Below are 21,184 nucleotides of genomic sequence, written 5' to 3'. Positions count from 1 at the left end.
ACTTTCGGCCCGCTGCGCTAAACGAAATTGCCGCTTTCCGCCTCTGTCGGACAGAAAAATAGTATACAAACCTATGGCAGGAAAATAATAAATATCTCAGATCACATATATGTCGACCTCGGCTTCGCCTCGGGCAACATATATGTGTTCTGAGACATTTCTCATTTCCTTGCCACAGGTGTGTAATATACTATTTTTTTTTAATATTAGGCATTCGATTAAAAGGAGGTTGATCAATAGGTCTTACATAAAGATTTCTAGTCGCATTATTTATTAATTAATTATTGCGTGATAAATTAATTATGATACCATTTTTTGTGAAATTGTAGGTATGATTTAGCATTGGTGCGGCGGTGGTGCAGCGGTAGTGCGGCGATGCTAGGGAGAGTAAATTTTTAGCGTGCGGCGTAATAGTCCGCCAAACGGCGGTCGTGCAGCGGTGGTGCGGCGGTCGAACGAAATTTATTATTTTTCCGTAAAAAATAATAATTTCATTTTTACTCGGGAAAGCCTTGTATATAATCGCGTAACGTATTTTATACTTAAAAAAAAAGGCGTCATAGCGCTGTTGACTGGCTGTCAATATGGGATTCACCATAAAAATTATGAATTAGTTATTGACTCCCATTATTTAAATATTATAAAGCATACAATTAATTTCGATTATTCAATTTTATAAAGATTTCATGTACTGTTAATTAAAAAAAAAATAGGTCATATAATTACATGAAAAAATTAATTTAAACTCGGCAGTTAAAAAAAATGCTTTTCTAACCAAAGTTGTTAAGAAAATAGACGTTCGTAAGCTGATTTGATGAACTGGTGCTAACTTTATTTTTTTTTAATAATTAATATTTAATATTTTGAACTGAAAGCGATTTTTTTTCAATTTTTTAATTAATCAGAATTTAATAAAAATTTATTTGATCGTTATTCTTATTACAGATAATTTAATATATTTAAAGATAATTTAGGGTGTCAATATTTAGATCCCCGTCAATAATTCGGGCTTTTACCTTAGTTGATCTTGATTAAATATTAAATTTTATGTAATTATAATATTTATCTCGGTTCAAAATTTTTTTATAAGAAGTACTATATAAAAGATGTGAACTATAAAAAAAGGTTTCAGGTAACGAAGCCTCAGAACTTGGAATTCGAGCTAAAGAATGAAAACTCAATTTATTTCCTCTTGATCTTGGTACGGGAAAATAAATAGCTGGAATACATACCGACAATTGTATTAAAATAAAAATAATGAAACTAAAAAAGCCCCATTCAGCTCACCGCAAGAATATTTAATTCTTCGTACGACAATACAAACGGGAATTGAACAATCTTGGGAAAAAAAAAAAAGGTAAAGTTAAAATAAAAACTCCGCGGAGGTGTACAGCCCAAGTAATATAGGGGTTGAAAGAGATTGCAGAGTGATTTTACACAGAGCTTTTGTTTTACGAGTACTGCCACTTGTAAATATAATTACAAACTCCGGCTGTCCCATTCCTAATTTGATTCCGCGGTTGTTTTCACCCACTTGCTGCAGATCCCAAACCCACCAAATAATCTTTATCTCTGTTGCTCGATCCTCCGCCCGGCAATTTCCAGCGTCTTCTCTCCCTTACGCAGTTTTGTAACCGTCTACTCTTCTTTGCTATCCCTTTTCCCGCTTACGGTTTACTATACACGCATTGTCTCTCGTCTTTTCATTCAAATTACCGAGGCTCGGTGGATCCATTCTCAGCCGGGCTGGAATAGGAACAGAACTCGCAGGAAACCTACCATGCTTTTCTCTTTATGCCCCTTGGTTGGTTTGTATTGTCGCGGTTTTATTGAATCCAAAGTGGCATTGTCTCGCGACCAAGCGAAACACCGTCGATTGTACAACCAAATTCTCCCATTTTTCACGTACCGTCTCGTCGGTTCGGAACTTTATCTCCGATCTTTTTAATTTTATCCATTTCACGAAAATTTTCAAGGAAAATTTTTCTCAATTTTTTTTTTCACATTCCAGTTATAAAACTTTGTTACAAAATTTATTAAATAATAAACATTAATATCAATACATTAAAGTGAATGTTATAAACAATTTTAGAGCTTTAATATTTATCATTTTAATTAATAAAATTAAATATTTTTTTAATTTTTTTAAAGGTTGAAGTATACAAAAATTTTTTTAACATTTTACAAGATTAAATTTATTAAAAAAAAAAAAAATATTGAACTGAAAAATTTTGCTTTAGTAAACAATGAATTTTGCTAAATTGCACTGTACTTTTTTAACTATTGACGTTTTTAAAGATATAAGCTCATCCCGATGTTAAACGCATCAAGAGCTTTCATTTGAGTACCCACATGCATTTTTGATATATTTTTCATATATACATATATATAATATATATTTTAGAGATATGTTCATCCCGATGTTACATTCATCAAGAGCTTTCATTTGAGTACCCACATGCATTTTTAATATATATATATATATATATATATATATATATTATATTTATAAATATAAGAAAAAATGATGTAGGTACTTAAACAAAAGGTCTTGATGAGTGTAACATTGGGATGAGCTTATATCTTTAAAAATGTCAATATTTCACAAGATACAAGGTCATTTCTTAATTATTGACATTTTCAAAGATATAAGCTCATCCCAATGTTACACTCATCAAGACCTTTCATTTGAGTACTCACATGTATTTTTGATATATTTTTCATATATACGTATATATAATATATATAAATATATGAAAAATTGATGTGGGTACTCAAATGAAAGGTCTTGATGAGTGTAACATCAGGATGAGCTTATATCTTCAAAAATGTCAATAGTTCACAAGATACAAGGTCATTTCTTAATTATGTATCTAGAGATAGCGCATTTTCGAATGCAACCTAAATACTTATTATAATAAATTAACTATCGGTTAGAATGATATGAAATCTTGAAAAGGCACAAATTCAAGTCGACCTTTACAATGAGACAAAATTTTTCTTATTCTCTTAATAATATAGATTACAATAAAATTTTAGTTCACAAATTTTTAAATAAAATAAAAAATAAATATTTATTGAATATATAAATGTTTAAAAATTTTTCATTTTATTCTTTAAATTATTCCATTTTTATTTTATTACCTGACTTAATTATTGATTGTTAATTAATTTATATGAAAAATTAATTTATATTCAATTAATAATTATTTAAATAAATAAAAAACTTTAGAATAATTAATAAAAGCAATAAACGAAGTAACTGAATTGAAACACGACAATAAAGAGGCAGGAATATAGAGGATATGAATAAGTTGGATGTAAATGCGAATGGAAGAAATAACCTGTGGTTAAATTAGCCAAACTAACAAAGGGGTTAACTCGGGAAAGTCACCCCCGTGGGTGTCCTCTCGTTCAGCGGCCGCAATCGCGACTCCAATGCGATCCGCAATTCCGCAAATGGGGCGGTTCGAGGCTCGAACAAAAGGTCTAATAATTCTGCGTAGCGACCCCTTTTCAGTTTCCCGGTCTCCTCTTTTGTCTCTCTTTCATTCATTTTCTCATAGGACTGACTATAATCATACCGTAAGGTAGTTTAACTTAGCTCCATCACTAGCAGTAGTCGAAGAAGAAGGAGGAGGAGAGACATCCTCACGTAAATAGGAAACACTACCAACTTCTCTCCTCCTTTTGTTGTCAAGACAAACAAGAATCGTTTGGCCCTGGGTGGATTCAGCGTGCCACCGGGTGGAATTTTAATTACAAACATCAAGGAACCCTTTTCATAAATTTTACGAATTTATCTCAATCTTTAGTTTTATCAATTAATATTTTATTAATAAATACTTGCCAAGTATTTTGAATATTTTATTTAAAAAAAAAATAAATAAATTGAAAAAAAAATTTTTTCAAATAATTATATTGATAATCTATATTATTAAGAGAATAAGTAAAATTTTGTGGACATACAGTATATTTATATAATAAAATGGGTTTTTATGGTTAAATTTGGTAACATTGTTAAAAAAAAAACTTGACCTGGAGTTGTACCTTTTCATAGTTTACCTTGTATCTTGTGAACTATTGACATCTTTAAAGATATAAGCTCACCTCGACATTACACTCATCAAGACCTTTCATTTGTGTACCCACATCAATTTTTCATATATTTATATATATTATATATGTATATATGAAAAATATATCAAAAATGCATGTTGGTACTCAAATGAAAGCTTTTGATTAGTGTAACATCGGAATGAGCTTATATCTTTAAAAATGTCAATAATTAAGAAATTATGTTGTATTTTGTCAACTTATCATGTTTTTAAAGATATAAGCTCATCATGATGTTACACTCATCGAGACCTTTTATTTGAATACCCACATCAATTTTTCATATATTTATATATATTGTATATATTATATATATGCATATATGAAAAATATATCAAAAATGCATGTGGGTACTCAAATGAAAGCTCTTGATGAGTGTAACATCGGGATGAGCTTATATCTTTACAAATGTTAATAATTAAGAACTGACATTGCTATCTTGTCAATTAATGATATTTTTAAAGATATAAGCTCATTCTGATGTTACACTCATCGAGACCTTTCATTTGAATACCCACATCAATTTTTCATATATTTTATATATTTATATATATGGAATGTATATGAAAATGCATGTAGGTACTCAAATGAAAGCTTTTGATGAGTGTAACATCGGGATGAGCTTATATCTTTAAAAACGTCAATAGTTAAGAAATGACCTTGTATCTCGTGAACTATTGACATTTTTAAAGATATAAGCTCATCCCGATGTTACACTCATCGAGACCTTTCATTTGAGTACCCACATCAATTTATCATATATTTTATATATTTATATATATGTATATATGGAAAATATATCAAAATTGCATGTGGGTACTCAAATGAAAGCTTTTGATGAGTATAACATCAAGACGAGCTTATATTTTTAAAAACGTCAATATTTAAGAAAGTACAGTGCAATTTAACAAAATTCATTATTTAATAAAGCAAAATTTTATTTATTAAAAAAAATTTCTTTTTGCTCCAAAATAACTTCGGTCTTCCTAAAAATTTTATCGGCGAATAACCAACTCTTAAATTAATTCAAAAATTCCCTGCAGTAGATCTAAAGTAAATATGACGGGCCAATAATTCTTGAGCCACATAAAGCTAACTGTATTTATTCCCATAAAACGACTTTAAATTCCTGAAACGCGTTTTGCTCTCCCACCTCTGACTTTATTCTCAAGTAACTCTTATTCCACACCCGAATAAAACCCTTTTCTTCTATATAAATATACATATATACATGTACATTGATACAAGATAATTTAGAGATATACCGAGCGAACAATAATACGTAAGAGCGTATAACAGGATCGTTAACGTAAGAAAGTTGGCACTGTTATTGCCAATGTTACCATTAACTAAACCAACTTTTACTTTTACGTGGTGATTCGAATTAAGAATTTACGATAACTGCCCTTTTCACCCTTCTTATACACTCTTCAGATATTTCTCTTATAACTATCTCTCCTCTCGCTCTTTCATTACTCCTTACTCCACATCCCCAACCAGGATCAGCCCCTGATTCCGAACCCGTCCTTCCGCAATCGACAATAGTCAAGAGTGAAAATAACTTTCGGTATAACTGTTACAATATAACAGTAGTATTTTCTTTAATTGCAAATGATAGTGTCTTCTTCAGTCTTCAGTGAATTATAATATTTTTCGCTGTGTCGGCAACAACTTGAAAACAAAAAAATAAACTGAAGAAATCTCGAGATGAACTCAAGGAACAAATATAAAATATAATAAAAGGGGTGAAGGGTGAGCTAATGAAGATACGTAGGGTCAATTTCACCAAATAATCGCAAGATCCATAACCCCGTCATCTCACGATTTATTTTTCTACGTTTTTATTTTATGCTTGCTCTTAATCTTTATCTAACATTTTTTTTTTATTTTTAGTGAAAAAATTATTGATGATTCATTAGATAAAAAAAAAAAAAATTACTGTCAATTTTTGGCGTAATTTTTATTTTAGATTTTTCTTAATGATTTTAGCTTCAGCTATTATGAAACGCATATGCATAAAGATCAAAATTTACCTCCTGTATTTTATATATAATATGATAGAAAATATAGTTTTTTTTTATTAATTAAACGATTGCTTCTAACCAATCACCACTAGTCTCTTGAACACTGAAAAAAAAAATACTTTTACTCAATTAACAATTTCTTTGTTCAAGAAATTCGATGACGATCAAATATTCTATAATTATTAATTATTAATTTCTGAAGAAAAGAGCATCAATATTTATCTCTGGATCATAGATAAACAAGAGAATAGCTTTATTTAAATTAAACAAAAATTATTTCAATCAATTTAACAAGTTCTTGGGCTAAGAATATATATTCTTGAAAATTTTCAAGAACATGAATTCTTGTATCGAGAAAATTTTCTTAATAAAAGTATTTTTTTTTCTCAGTGAAAAGTGCAATTTTATTTCGTCTTATAATAATTACTCTCGGAGATATTTTTTTTTACTGCTAATAATTTAAACTTATAAAGTAAATGAAATTGATTTAATTTAAATTTAATTCTAATTAAATTTTAACAAAATAATGCCTTTTTTTTATTATTTTCTTTTTTCACTTAAAAATAAATTTACTTGATGTAAACCTAATGTATAAAGCCAAATGGCATTTGAATAAATAAATAAACAAAATAGATTTTTTATTAATTATAATGTATAATAAATAAAAGATCCATTTTCAATATAAAGTTTTTTGGAATAAAACAAATTTATTGATAAAAATAAAAAATTTTTCGTCAACTTATTGTCTTTCCAAGCTACAAAAATTTTTATACCGCTTTTCGAGAACAAATTTTGAATTTACTTAATAAATTTTTGCCAATTTGAAAATTATTTTCTATTTAATTATTTTTATTCCGTTTGTTAACAAGAGTTAACAAAATCCCTTGAAAAAATTATCTGGTACGGCTATTTATAATTTTTTAAAAAACTAGTGTTGGAAATTTCCGATAGGTGGCGTATGGTCGCTTAATCTTCTCCTAACTAGAGAGTTAAGTTTTAAAATATACATAATGTTTTTTTTAACTTTTTTAATAAGCTTTTTATGCTCTTTAAAAATGAATAATAGTTACAATTAACAAAAGTTATGCCTATAAAGATAAAAATTGAAAAATTTACTAAAATATTGTTGTAAAAATAATTTTTTACTTTTATTTTTATATCAAAAAATTCTCCTGGAATTTTAATTAAGTTTTATAAAATACTTAAATAATTTTTCGTGCAATTAAACATATTAATTAAAGTCTAAATTTATATAAAAAAATAATAAATTGTTTATTTATTCTTAAATACATTCTGTTATTCATCAGAAAATTTTTTTTATAAGAAAATAATAAAATAAATAAAAATAAATTTTACAAATACTTAGAAGAGTTCGTAAAGCTTCTTAAAAATCTTTAAATTTTTCTTTTTTTCTCCAGACTCACACCACTCATCTGAAGGCGAGCAAAAGTAGTTTATAAAAGAATAAGTACAAGTATTTCTTGAAGTTGGAAGTTTCGAGACCAAGCGTGTTACAAGTTTAACTAACTTCTGCTAATAATGGGCGAAGCATTAATTCCGAGCGATTGGACCCAGCGGGCCATTACATAACACGGTTATTGGCGCTTGTTCTTTCCGAACATTCAATTGTAGAATACTAATACTAAATATTAAAAATAAAATAATCCCTATAAGTTTTTATTACTACTCCGAGCTGTAGCGCATTGATTTTTAGAGGCAATACCATAAGTTTTTATTTTTATCACTGCTTTTTATTTTTACCTCTGATGACGAATAATCCTCTGCTCGCGCTTTCTTGTAACTCACGCCCCGCGGGAAACATTATGGAGTATGTGGAATAATGTAAAAAGTAAAATTAATGAACAGAGGGTTCACTGAAGGTTTTTTTGGATTAAGGCTTATGGATTATTGTCGCTATAAATATATTAATAACATAAAAATGCAGGCGGAAGTAAAATAAACTTCATATTAGTGTCACATTTATCCATTAAATTATTAGTAACTGCTATGATACCGCTATTATTTTTAAAATTTACTAGCAACCTTGCAGTCACTATGTGACTATAGCCGTGACTTGTGAACTATAAATAAATAAAATTTGGCTTTATTAAATAATGAATTTTATCAAATTGCACTGTACTTCCTTAACTATTGACTTTTTTAAAGATATAAGCTCATCCCGATGTTACATTCATCAAGCGCTTTCATTCGAATACCCACATGCATTTTCATATATTGTTCATATATACATATATATGAATATATAAAATATATGAAAAATTGATGTGGGTACTCAAATGGAAGGTCTCGATGAGTGTATCATCAAGATGAGCTTATACCTTTAAAAATGTTAATAGTTGACAAAATACAAGATAATTTTTTAATTATTGACATTTTTAAAGATATAAGCTCATCCTGGCGTTACACTCATCAAGAGCTTTCATTAGAGTACCCACATATGCATTTTTGATATATTTTTCATATATACATATACATATAAATATATAAAATATATGAAAATGCATGTGGGTACTCAAATGAAAGGTCTTGATGAGTGTATCACCAGGATGAGCTTATATCTTTAAAAATGTTAATAGTTGACAAGGTACAAGATAATTTTTTAACTATTGATATTTTTAAACATATAAGCTCATCGCTATGTTACACTCATCAAAAGCTTTCATTTGAGTACCCACATGCATTTTCATATATTTTTCATATATATATATATATATATAAAATATATATATATATATATATATATATATATATATATATATATATATATATAAAATATATGAAAAATTGATGTGGGTACTCAAATGAAAGGTCTTGATGAGTGTAACATCAGGATGAGCTTATATCTTAAAAAATGTCAGTAGTTGACAAGATACAAGGTAATTTCTTAATTATTGATATTTTTGATAATATAAAATCATCTCGATGTTACACTCATCAAGAGCTTTTATATGAGTACCCACATGCATTTTGATATATTTTTTATATATACATATATATATATAAAATATATGAAAAATTGATGTGGGTACTCAAATGAAAGGTCTTGATGAGTGTGACATCAGGATGAGCTTATATCTTTAAGAATGTTAATAGTTGACAAGGTACAAGATAATTTTTTAACTATTGATATTTTTAAACATATAAGCTCATCGCTATGTTACACTCATCAAAAGCTTTCATTTGAGTACCCACATGCATTTTCATATATTTTTCATATATATATATATATATATAAAATATATGAAAAATTGATGTGGGTACTCAAATGAAAGGTCTTGATGAGTGTAACATCAGGATGAGCTTATATCTTAAAAAATGTCAGTAGTTGACAAGATACAAGGTAATTTCTTAATTATTGATATTTTTGATAATATAAAATCATCTCGATGTTACACTCATCAAGAGCTTTTATATGAGTACCCACATGCATTTTGATATATTTTTTATATATACATATATATATAAAATATATGAAAAATTGATGTGGGTACTCAAATGAAAGGTTTTGATGAGTGTAACATCAGGATGAGCTTATATCTTTAAAAATGTCAATAGTTCACAAGATACAAGTTCATTTCTTAATTATGTATCTATAGATAGAAAATTTTCAAAAGCAGCTTAAATACTTATCATAATAAATTGACTATCAAAAAGAATTCTATGAAACCTTGAAAAGGCACAAATTCAAGACCTTTGCAATGACACTAGATTTTCAAACTATTCAAACTATGTACAGTTTGATTATAAATATTAAAAAAAATCATTAAGCTAAAGTTTCCTTACTCATAATTCGTAATTTTCGGCAGTCGCATAGCGACTGCAGGTTGCTAGTTAGCCTTTGCTTATTTAATCACAAATTCTCTTATCTAGCAAATAAAAAATTCTCAAATCAACAAAACAAAATTATCAGAATCTAAAAATTTCCTTATTTTCAAAAATGAACAATAAAATTTATATAAAAAAAAAAAAAAAATAGATAGTTAACTTGAAGTGTCAGACAAACACCTGATTCTAATAGGATATTTAAATATTAAAAAGTTGCCCACCGGGTACCGGATAACAATAAACTAACACTCAGGTACTCTTGAACGCACAATAGCCTCGAAGGCTTCCACCCTTGGTGCTAACAATCTCACCTTGAGTTACGAATCCAAAGTAGACGTGGCGAAAAGGGTGCAGGCAGGTTTTGCAGACGGAAGACATAGACATAGACAGAGGCGATGGGTTCAACAACGATCCCGAGGGGCAATACAACGCACTTCTGCTTATATTTATACGCTTTTATTTTTCTTTTTCCATTTCCTCGACTCACAAGAGTAAGTTTATAGCTTTCAGTCATTTTCCCTTAACAAATGATAAAAGAAGCGCCAGTATAATAACAACACCGGCTAAATGGAGATTTGATGCTCCTCCAGGCACATTAAGCCACCGCGATAAGCTCCAGATAAAGAAAGCTTCGTAAAAAATAATACGCCTAATGTTTAACAGCAAATGTGTTTATTTAGTGGGCTCTAACTTGTAATGTATATTATTTGGCTGTTAAACATCCACGCCGACAAATAATTCCTCATGTCAATCCAAACAGTCTCAATTATTCTCCTTGTATCGATACGAGGGCCGGGACAATGTCAATATCGTCGCAGATTAAATGTTTGCTATTTGCGCTCCGAAGGTGGAATCACGCTAATCAAAGCTGTTTTTTTTTTATTTTGTTTTGCTCTTAATGGTTTTCTGATAGTTTTTAACGCTACTGGACAAATATGCCCGGTAAGCACCGATCAGATGGAATTTTTTATTTTTATTTGTCGAAAGTAAAGTTGCTTTAAATTAAAATTTTAGAGGGTTGATCCACCTGCATTTAATTGTATTTATGATGTTTTAAAAAATGAAATATTTAAGTAAATGTGGTGCTAAAACCAGAGCTTTAAGTACTTACTAAGATGGAGAATCAATTTAAGATACTGTGGTAAAAAAATTGTAAAAAGCAGTTCTTACTGTTGTACAATGCTAAATAAATATCTATATTAATGATGTTTTAAATTAATAATTTGAATAAATATACATATGTATGTGCGTTATGTAGGTCAAATGGTGTGCATAATAATTAACTATAGGTCTGAAACTTACCGACAGCTGAATAATTGACACCCTTGATGTTCATGCTCTGGAACCCTGATAGCCAAGTCGGTCGCAACTTTCCGTCGATTTACTGCCGCAACTTGTCACCAACTTGGCGGCAAGTCGTGGAAATGAACTCGGTTGTTCACCAAGTTGTCGGCAAAAATTGCGTTCGAAACTCTTTCGCACCAAGTTGACGACAAGTTTCTCAAGAAATTTGGCGACATATTGCGGCAGTATATTCCCTGATTAGCACAAGCGAAACGAAGTTCACGTAAACCTGCGGCCAATTTGACGTAAAGTTTACGCTAACAGTAGGCGCCAACAGTTATACTTATAACAGTTGAGAAGTTAACCAATCTACTTCTGCAATATGCGTTAAATTTCTTGAGCGAACCTTCGTGAAAAAAGTTCCGAGCAATAGATTTACGCTAACTTGATGTGTAAGTTAACAAGTCAAGTTCTGGGAAACTGTTGCAAATGCAGCGGTTGACGCGAAGTTGGTGAACATAAAGTTGACGGCTATTGAACATCAACCTAGTTGATGGTCAACCTGTGCTAACTGGGATTGGTCTTGTTTTTCTCAGAAACTTGTAGCCAACTTGACACCAACAGTTACAAATTCGGAAGTTGACCGCAAGTTGTTGCTAAGTTGGTGGCAACTATCTGACACCAACTTGGTTGGTCTGAAACTGTGGCTATCAGGGAAAATTCTGAGCAGTTCTAAAAACTATGCGACTATCGTTAGATAGATAGATAGATAAAAAATTTATTTGGCTCTGGAACCTAAGCTCCCTCAAAGCCATCAATATTTAAATTACATTGGTTTACATAGGTTACAAGATTACTTAACTAATTAAAGGTTTACAATTAGATTTAATTTCAAATGTTATAAAATCCAAATAGATTATTTAATACAAACAAATAACTTAATTTAAAGTCATAATAATTCTACAAGAAAAAATATTTAAATAAGATCCAAAATAAAGATTGCAATTGTTAATTGTCATGTTCAAAAAAGTCATTGAAGCAAGCATTTTTAAATTCAACCAAATTATCTACAGCCACTACAGTCTCAGCTGGCAGTGCATTCCAGATACGTATGCCATGAATTAAGAATGAATTATCATACATGACACAATTAGCCTGCGGTATACGAAGATAGTCGTGTCGGACATCACCTCTACGCAGTGCTACAGGCAAAAAGTCTAGTTTTGAGCCGAATAGCTGCCGAATAGATAACAATAATAATCAAAAAAAAAAAAAAAATGCCATTTGGCAGCCGAAATGGAAGTAGATTTCATTTCATTATATATTAATTAAAATTACAAATATCTACCCCAGAATACATTACACGAAAATCTATATCATATTTATACTATACAGCCAATAATTCTTACAAAACAGCTGCAACAGTAAAAAAAAACTGTTTCTTTTAAATGAACTAAAATGAGTAATATTAAAATTATTTCCACTTCTAGATAGTGAAAATTAAAGCTTAATAAAAGAGCTTTACGACGCATTTCACCGAATTTCGATATCTTGTTTAGTTCAGTAATTATACCAAGTTGAAGTATTAAAAACATCAATTTTTACGGTTTTCAAAATTTCAAAATCCTGTCATTTCCAAATTACTCGCCCAATTAAGGTAGTTGTTGCGTGATAAGCATTTCAACAGAAAATTACGAAATTTTTTTTATCGAAAGATAAATATATTAATAATTCACTACCAAAATTTCAGATCAATTCACCGCACCGTTTTTGAGTAATTAATTTTCGAAATTGCATCTTTTACACGTAGAGGTATTCGCTCTGTGCACAACTTCAGCGCCACGGTACGTTTGAACTACAGGGGGCTATTGTAATATATTTTATTATGTATTGAATGGCTGTTAGTAATAATAATATTAAATAATAAATAAAAGAATGCTTTATTAATTAAAGGGAGTATTATAATAAATATTTGTTACCGTAAAGTGTTCTTGTGCACTAAAAAATAAAATGTAAGTATAGTTAATACCGAAAAAGTAGATGAAAATTAATTTAGCAGATATTTAATAATTTTAAAAATTTTTCTAATAAATAAATTACTGGATAAAAAATCGAGAAAAAAATTGGACATTCAGAAAATTTAATAAATTAAAAATGCAATTTTTAAAAAAAAATTTTTCGGAAAAAATTTTTTTGTTAAATAAAATTAAAAAATGGTCAAGTGACAGCTAACTTTAATATCATAAAAAGTAGCATAGAAGTTAGCACACATAAAGATTGGTTAACGTCAGATTAAAATCAAATAAAAAGAAAATAGAAAAAAATTTTTTAAAAAATTAAAATTATAATAAAACTTGAATAAACGTGAATAAACATTTAATTATTTTTTTTTTATAAATAAATTTTGATTCAACGGAATTATCAAAATCTTTCATTGTTTCAAAATTTTACAAATTAAAAGTGCTGATTGTTTTTGAGTACAAAAAAATAGATTATGTTTGCTAACTAAAATTTACATATTAAAATTCAATAATAAAGCTGGGAAAACTTTTTTATTGATTAAATTTATCATTTTTAATTTTATTTTTTCCTTTGATTTATTTTCCAACTTGCTGGTGGAAATTTATAAAAATGACAAGCACATTTTCTACTTGTATTCTTACAACTTACAACACAACAACTTTTGTGACTCATTTTATGTATTTCTTTTTAAATAAATTTTAAATAATAATTCGCTTGTATATTTAGCTAACTCGAAACATAAAAATATCCCCCCTTAGTATCGGATATAGCCACTCATGGCGCTGATGGTAAATAAGTTTTTCCCCCACCATGGCTTCGCACTGAGCGAATAGAGAGATGGTAAAGTTAGTATGAAACTATTTGGCCCATTCGGGTGGTACGGAAGATTTCATACTAACTTCACCTATAAAAAAAAAAAAAAAATTACTCAGAATAAAAATAATTTTCATAAAAAATTTCCTCAACAAAATTAGGTGACGGAATGGTAGTTACGGACAATGTCTCGGATAGCTTAACTGGTAGAGCCTTTGGCGCGTAACCAAATGATCCGGGTTCGAGTCCCGGTCTGGGCTGTCTAAATTATTTTTTCGGTTACCGAAAAAATTCCTACTGAGTAAGGTCCCTCCTTCCCCCTTTATCCTTTATTTCCCCAGTTCCCAAATTTGTTTTTAATGACAAATTTAGCTATAAATTATACCATCTCTCTATACCTCTACGTGTAAAAGATGCAATTTCAAAAATTAATTACTCAAAAACGGTGTAGTCAATTGATCTGAAATTTTGGTAGTGAATTACTAATATATTTATCTTTCAATAAAAAAAATTTCTTAGTTTTCTGTTGCAATGCTTATCACGCAACAACTACCTTAAGCTCATCTTCGAACTTAAGGAAGTACTAGAATTTAAATTTGCGCGCGCAAGCGCGCGCCTGACTATAGAGTTTGCATATATTTTCATGCTTATGATATATTCGACCAATCACGTTACGAATAGTTTGCTTACATAATATATTTTCATATTTTTCATCTAAATTATAAAAGTGGATGAGCGCTAGGCGGGGTGGGGATAGGTATCGACTTTAGCGCGGTAAGGGGAGAGCAGTAACCAGATGATTTTTCTCAATATATAGATATACATTTAACATTGGCTAATGGCGGCATTTATTTTTCTTTTAATTAATACACTTTAATTAGTCGGACAAGTGTCAATTTTTTTTAATTAAATTTATCACTAATATATTTACTTTCACCCATAAGTTTTTTAAAAATATTCACTGACAGTTTTACGAGAAAAATACAGAAATGTATCAATGTTTGGAGGTTACCCCATAAGACCAATGTTGAATTGCTCAACTTTGAAGTTGATTATTTATTTAAATAATCGGGCAATCTCTTTCAAATTTTCGGAATTTGTTTAGACATATATGCAAAATTTAGTAGTAATAATTATTTTTAATTGCTTTTCTTAATAAGTGAACAATGTTATCATAAATAAAATCTTCTGAAATGTCATTAAATAAAAGAATTATTTTAAAAATAACTTTAACGCTTATTAAGTATTAAATCATCAAACTATATATATTTTTAATTTTATAGATAACAATTATAAATTTAAAAATTTGATAAAAAGAATCTTGAATTTTGTTAATTTTAATTAAATAATATTAATCGGAAAAAATAGATTAAATTTATTTTAAAGTTCATATAATTATTTTCAAATTAAATTATTACTTGTTTAATTTTAATGTTTTTTTTTTTCCAGTTATTTTGTTACTTTTGAAAATTTTTCAAAAAATGTATTCTTACATTTTTTTCTTTAAAAAATTCTATTTTTTTTTTCCAATAGCGCTTCTTTTCGAAAAAAATAAAAAATTTTTCAAGCAGTGTCATTAAATAATTCGATTTTGATTAAAATTGAATTTTAATTTTTTAATTTTGATTAAAAAAGAAAAACTTGAATTTTTTCTTTATTAAAATTAATTTAACAATTATTGAATAATTATAAAAATTTTATTATAAATAAATTATGACAAAAAAAATAAAAAAAAAAAAGAATTGACATGTGAAAATTCTAAAAAAAAATTAAAAGTGCAATTTTTTAAAAATAATTTTTTGTAAAAAATTTTTTTGTTAAAAAAATGAAAAAAATAATCAAATGACTTTTCACTTTAATGTTATTTTATTTTTTTGTAAATTAAAAAAATAAAACTCAATATTTTTAATTTGAATTTTTTAAAAATTGGCGCGCGTGGCTCAAACACGTGGCGCCATCTTTAAAAATGTCTTCTTTCCACGGCGACATTCACGCTCACGCTGACAAGAGAAGCCTTCCTTTACAGAGTTGCCGTCAGACATTGCGTATTGTCCGCAATCTGACGATTTTTATTCCATTAATTATAAAGGAATCCACGGGATTCTTGATATAAAAAATGGTCCAAAAGAAGGTAATTAAATTAATAAATATAATTAATTTCATATTTTAATTATCGGCACGTGTTAATTATTTTTTATTTTTGTCGAAAAACAAAAGTGAGGTTATGCGTAACATGTGTGTGATTTGTGATAATTTTTTTATTTATTATTTATTTATTGCTGATGAATAATTAATTATATTTAATTAATTTGCAGCCGAAGAAGAAGACCGGAAAGAAGGTAGCTGCGGCTCCTTTAGCAGTTAAGAAAGTCGAACCCAAGAAGGTGACCAACCCTCTTTTCGAAAAAAGAACTCGTAACTTCGGTATCGGGCAAGATATTCAGCCATCCAGAGATCTGAGTCGTTTTGTTAAATGGCCCAAGTACATCAGGATACAGAGACAACGGGCTGTCCTTTACAAAAGATTGAAGGTCCCACCACCAATCAACCAATTTACCCAGACTCTTGATAAACAAACTGGTATGTTTACTCCAAATTATTTTATTCAAATTTACAACCTTGCAGTCACCACGTGACTGCAGTGACTTTTAAACTATCAATAATTGAAATTTAGCTTTATTAAAAATGACTTTTGTTAAATTGCACTGTATTTTCTTAAATATTGACGTTTTTTAAGATATAAGCTCATTCTGATGTTACACTCATTAAGAGCTTTCATTTGAGTACCCACATTTATTTTTGATATATTTTTCATATATACATATATATATGATATATATATAAATATATAAAATATATGAAAAATTGATGTGGGTACTCAAATGAAAGGTCTTGATGAGTGTTACATCGGGATGAGCTTATATCTTTAAAAATATCTATGGTTCACAAGATACCAAGTTGTTTCTTAATTATGTTAAATTGCACTGTATTTTCTTAACTATTGACATTTTCAAAGATATAAGCTCATTCCAATGTTACACTCATCAAGAGCTTTCATTTGAGTACCCACATGCATTTTTAATATATTTTTCATATATACATATATATGATATATATAAATATATGAAAAATTGATGTGGGTACTCAAATGAAAGGTCTTGATGAGTGTTACATCGGGATGAGCTTATATCTTTAAAAATATCAATGGTTCACAAGATACAAAGTCGTTTCTTAATTATGTTAAATTGCACTGTACTTTCTTAACTATTGACATTTTCAAAGATATAAGCTCATTCCAATGTTACACTCATCAAGAGCTTTCATTTGAGTACCCACATGCATTTTTGATATATTTTTCATATATACATATATATGATATATATAAATATATGAAATATATGAAAAATTGATGTGGGTACTCAAATGAAAGGTCTTGATGAGTGTTACATCGGGATGAGCTTATATCTTTAAAAATATCAATGGTTCACAAGATACAAAGTCGTTTCCTAATTATGTTAAATTGCACTGTACTTTTTTAACTATTGACATTTTCAAAGATATAAGCTCATCCCAATGTTACACTCATCGAGAGCTTTCATTTGAGTACTCACATGCATTTTTGATATATTTTTCATATATACATATATATATGATATATATAAATGTATGAAAAATTGATGTGGGTACTCAAATGAAAGGTCTTGATAAGTGTAACATCGGAATGAGCTTATATCTTTAAAATTGTCATTAGTTCACAAGATACAAGGTCATTTCTTAAGTACGTATCTAATAATAGACCATTTTCGAAAGTAGCTCAAATAATTATCATAAATTGATTATTATTGAAAAATTAAAAAAAAAAAAATTAGAAATTTAATTAATTATTCGTCCAATTCGGCTAATTTTAATGTCATAATTATTTATGAAAATTAAATTAGTAGACATCTGACAATTTTTAAGATCTTTATTTCAAAATAATAAATTTAAAAAAATTTCACATGTAGAAAATTTGAAAAACTGTAAATGCAATTTTTTAAAAATATTAAAAAAATTTTCATTTAATTAATTAAAGAATTAAAATAAATTTTTAAATGTCTGCTATTTCAGTATTATAATAATTTCATAATAAAAATTGTCAGAAGTCTGCTGATTTTACTAATTATCAAAATTTTTTGCTTGATAATTAATTTAGATATTTTTTTTATTTACTAAAATAATTACTTTCTCTATATTATAAAATAGATGAAAGTTTTGAAGTTAGTTAAAGGTCGAAACTTGCAAAAAACGGGCCACGATTCATTATTGATTGAAATTTAGGCGCGCGCGTAGCGCACTATTCAAATTTCTAGTTTTATTAAAAATTCGATGTATTATTCAATTTTAAATGATCCTGCTAATTTCTATTAATTGGATTAAATAAAAAAATACTAAATAATTAATTTTCTACAGCCAGCCAGTTGTTCAAAATCTTGGAAAAATACAGGCCAGAGTCTGCCTTAGCCAAGAAGATGAGGTTGAAGGCGCGTGCTGAGGAAAAAGTCGCCAAGAAGGAAGACACTCCAACCAAGCGCCCGAACATGCTCAAAAGTGGAAGCAACGCCGTAACAACTTTGGTTGAACAGAAGAAAGCTCAACTTGTTGTCATTGCCCACGATGTTGACCCCATTGAGGTAATTATTTTTCAATCTCCAAATCCTGATTTAGCAGCTTTAAAATAATTATAGATTTTTTTTTTTTTTTACAATTTATCAAAGTAATTAATTAAATAATTTTTTAATGAATGATGTAATGAATTTCTTCACCTGAGACAAAATAACGAAAATGATAATTTTGTCAGAGGATGTCACATGACTCTGAATCTCAAAAAAAAATTCTAAAGATTTTTAAAAATATTTTACCAAACATTTAAATAATAAATTTTATTTTATAAATTTTACAGATCGTCCTGTTCTTGCCAGCTCTTTGCAGGAAAATGGGAGTACCATACTGTATTGTAAAAGGCAAATCACGATTGGGACGTCTCGTGAGACGCAAGACCTGCACTGCTGTCGCTCTTACTCAGGTAAATTTTATTTTTAATAATCAAAATTATTTATAGTATCAAAATTAACATGATGATCAAAATAGAGCCAATCCAATGATGGTCTATGATAACAAACCTATTTTATTTTAACTGAATTTTAAATTTAAAATTGATGAAAATTTATCATCACTAAAAATTTTTTACTAATTAATTGTTTTTTTGTAAATGATTCCAGGTTGACTCAGCTGACCGTGCTAACTTCGCTAAGGTTGTCGAGGCAATCAAGACCAACTTCAACGACCGCTACGACGAGATCAGACGTCACTGGGGTGGTGGTCTTCTTGGTAGCAAATCTGCTGCCAGAATCGCTAAATTGGAAAAGGCTAAGGCTAAGGAACTCGCCCAGAAACAAGTTTAAATTACTAAGCGAGCTTGTTGATACAAAATAAATAAAAAACGAAAAAAAATTTTAAATATCGCTTTTTTATTTATCAATTACAAATTTTTTTTTTTTTTTTTTTTTTTTTTTTTTTTTAAAGATCCTCATAAAATATCAATTGATAAAATTTTAATTTTTCTACATAAGGTAAAGGTACCAATTATTGACACCCTACTTTATTTGAAATTGTATTTAATAATCTATAATATTAATAACTATATTTGTTAGATAAGCACTCAAATTAACAGCTGATTTTTAGTTATTTTTTTAAACTATTCTAATTAAATATTTATCAGTAAATAAATTAAGTATTATTAAAAATTAATAATATCGGATATTAATTCAAGTAAATGGTTATTAATGATAAAATAATTGGTACACAGAATATATACTAAATTTATTATTAAACTCAAGAAACTATTATTAAAAAGCATTAAATTTGTTTCTCGAAAGATAAATTAATTAAGTAGAACAAAAAATTGGGCAATTTTACTTTAAAATATGTTTTAAAAAAAGAAATTCTAACTTATGTTAAATTGCACTGTACTTTCTTAACTATTGACGATTTTAAAGATATAAGCTTATCCCGATATTATACTCATCGAGGGCTTTTATTTGAATACCCACATGCATTTTTATATATTTTTCATATACATATATATGATATATATAAATATATAAAATATATGAAAAATTGATGTGGGTACTCAAATGAAAGGTCTTGATGAGTGTTACATCGGGATGAGCTTATATCTTTAAAAATATCAATTGTTCACAAGACACAAGGTCATTTCTTAATTATTGAAGTTTTTAAAGATATAAGATCATCCCGATATTACACTCATCAAGAGCTTTCATTTGAGTACCCACATCAATTTTTCATATATTTCATATATTTATATATATCATATATATGTATATATAAAAAATATATCAAAAATGCATGTGGGTACTCAAATGAAAGCTCTCGACGAGTGTAACATCATGATGAGCTTATATCTTTAAAAATATCAATTGTTCACAAGATACAAGGTCATTTCTTAAATATTGAGATTTTTAAAGAAATAAGATCATCCCGACATTACACTCATCAAGAGCTTTCATTTGAGTACCCACATGCATTTTCATATATTTTTCATATATACATATATATGGGTGATTCTCTGTAAGGATGTTTTTTGCTGTTCCAGACATTTTTTTATTAGAAAAATTGTTATTTTGTTACTAAAAAAAATTTATTACGAAAGTAAAAAAACATTTCTATTTTGAGCATTGAAAACTAAAATGGAATAAATTTTGGTTTTTTTGCTATAAATTCGTAAACCACCGAAATGTCAGTCCCCTGGGCTGTCCCAGTCCCAAAATTAAAACTTTAAGATTAAATTTTAAGTTATTCGTCAATAATATATAATTTGGTCCATAATGTTTATAAACTTAATTAGTTGACTAACAATCTTCTTCAATAAAAAGTACCGAAAGTTAATTTGTTTCATTAAATTCATTAAACCAAAGTTTGTCCCAGGCATTTTAAGATCAGTCCCCTGCCAGAAGTTCAAAACCAAAAAAAAAAAATCTAGCGTGTTATTTTACCTTTTGTAATGTTCGTAAGGATCTAAC

General features: G+C 28.2%; 1 protein-coding gene across 1 annotated transcript; it reads left to right on the top strand.

Moving 5' to 3' along the window:
• The first annotated feature begins 16,089 nt into the window (after positions 1–16,089).
• On the top strand, positions 16,090–19,602 carry LOC123267579 (60S ribosomal protein L7a). The gene is made up of 5 exons (XM_044732294.1): positions 16,090–16,236; positions 16,421–16,685; positions 18,555–18,775; positions 19,045–19,167; positions 19,364–19,602. The coding sequence occupies exons 1-5, from the start codon at positions 16,222–16,224 to the stop codon at positions 19,544–19,546; spliced, it is 807 nt and encodes a 268-aa protein (XP_044588229.1). The 5' UTR covers positions 16,090–16,221; the 3' UTR covers positions 19,547–19,602.
• Positions 19,603–21,184: the final 1,582 nt, after the last annotated feature.

Source organism: Cotesia glomerata, linkage group LG6 (assembly GCF_020080835.1).
Source record: "Cotesia glomerata isolate CgM1 linkage group LG6, MPM_Cglom_v2.3, whole genome shotgun sequence".
Taxonomy (NCBI): Eukaryota; Metazoa; Arthropoda; class Insecta; order Hymenoptera; family Braconidae; genus Cotesia; species Cotesia glomerata.
The sequence above is the reverse complement of the archived record's forward strand: the minus strand, read 5'-3'. Positions and strand labels throughout refer to the sequence as shown.

What these genes read in the sequence shown, in the direction of transcription:
- LOC123267579 (XM_044732294.1), top strand. An exon ending in ACGATGTTGACCCCATTGAG is followed by an intron (nt 18,776 to 19,044) that starts GTAATTATTTTT and finishes TAAATTTTACAG; the next exon opens with ATCGTCCTGTTCTTGCCAGC. An exon ending in CTGCTGTCGCTCTTACTCAG is followed by an intron (nt 19,168 to 19,363) that starts GTAAATTTTATT and finishes AAATGATTCCAG; the next exon opens with GTTGACTCAGCTGACCGTGC.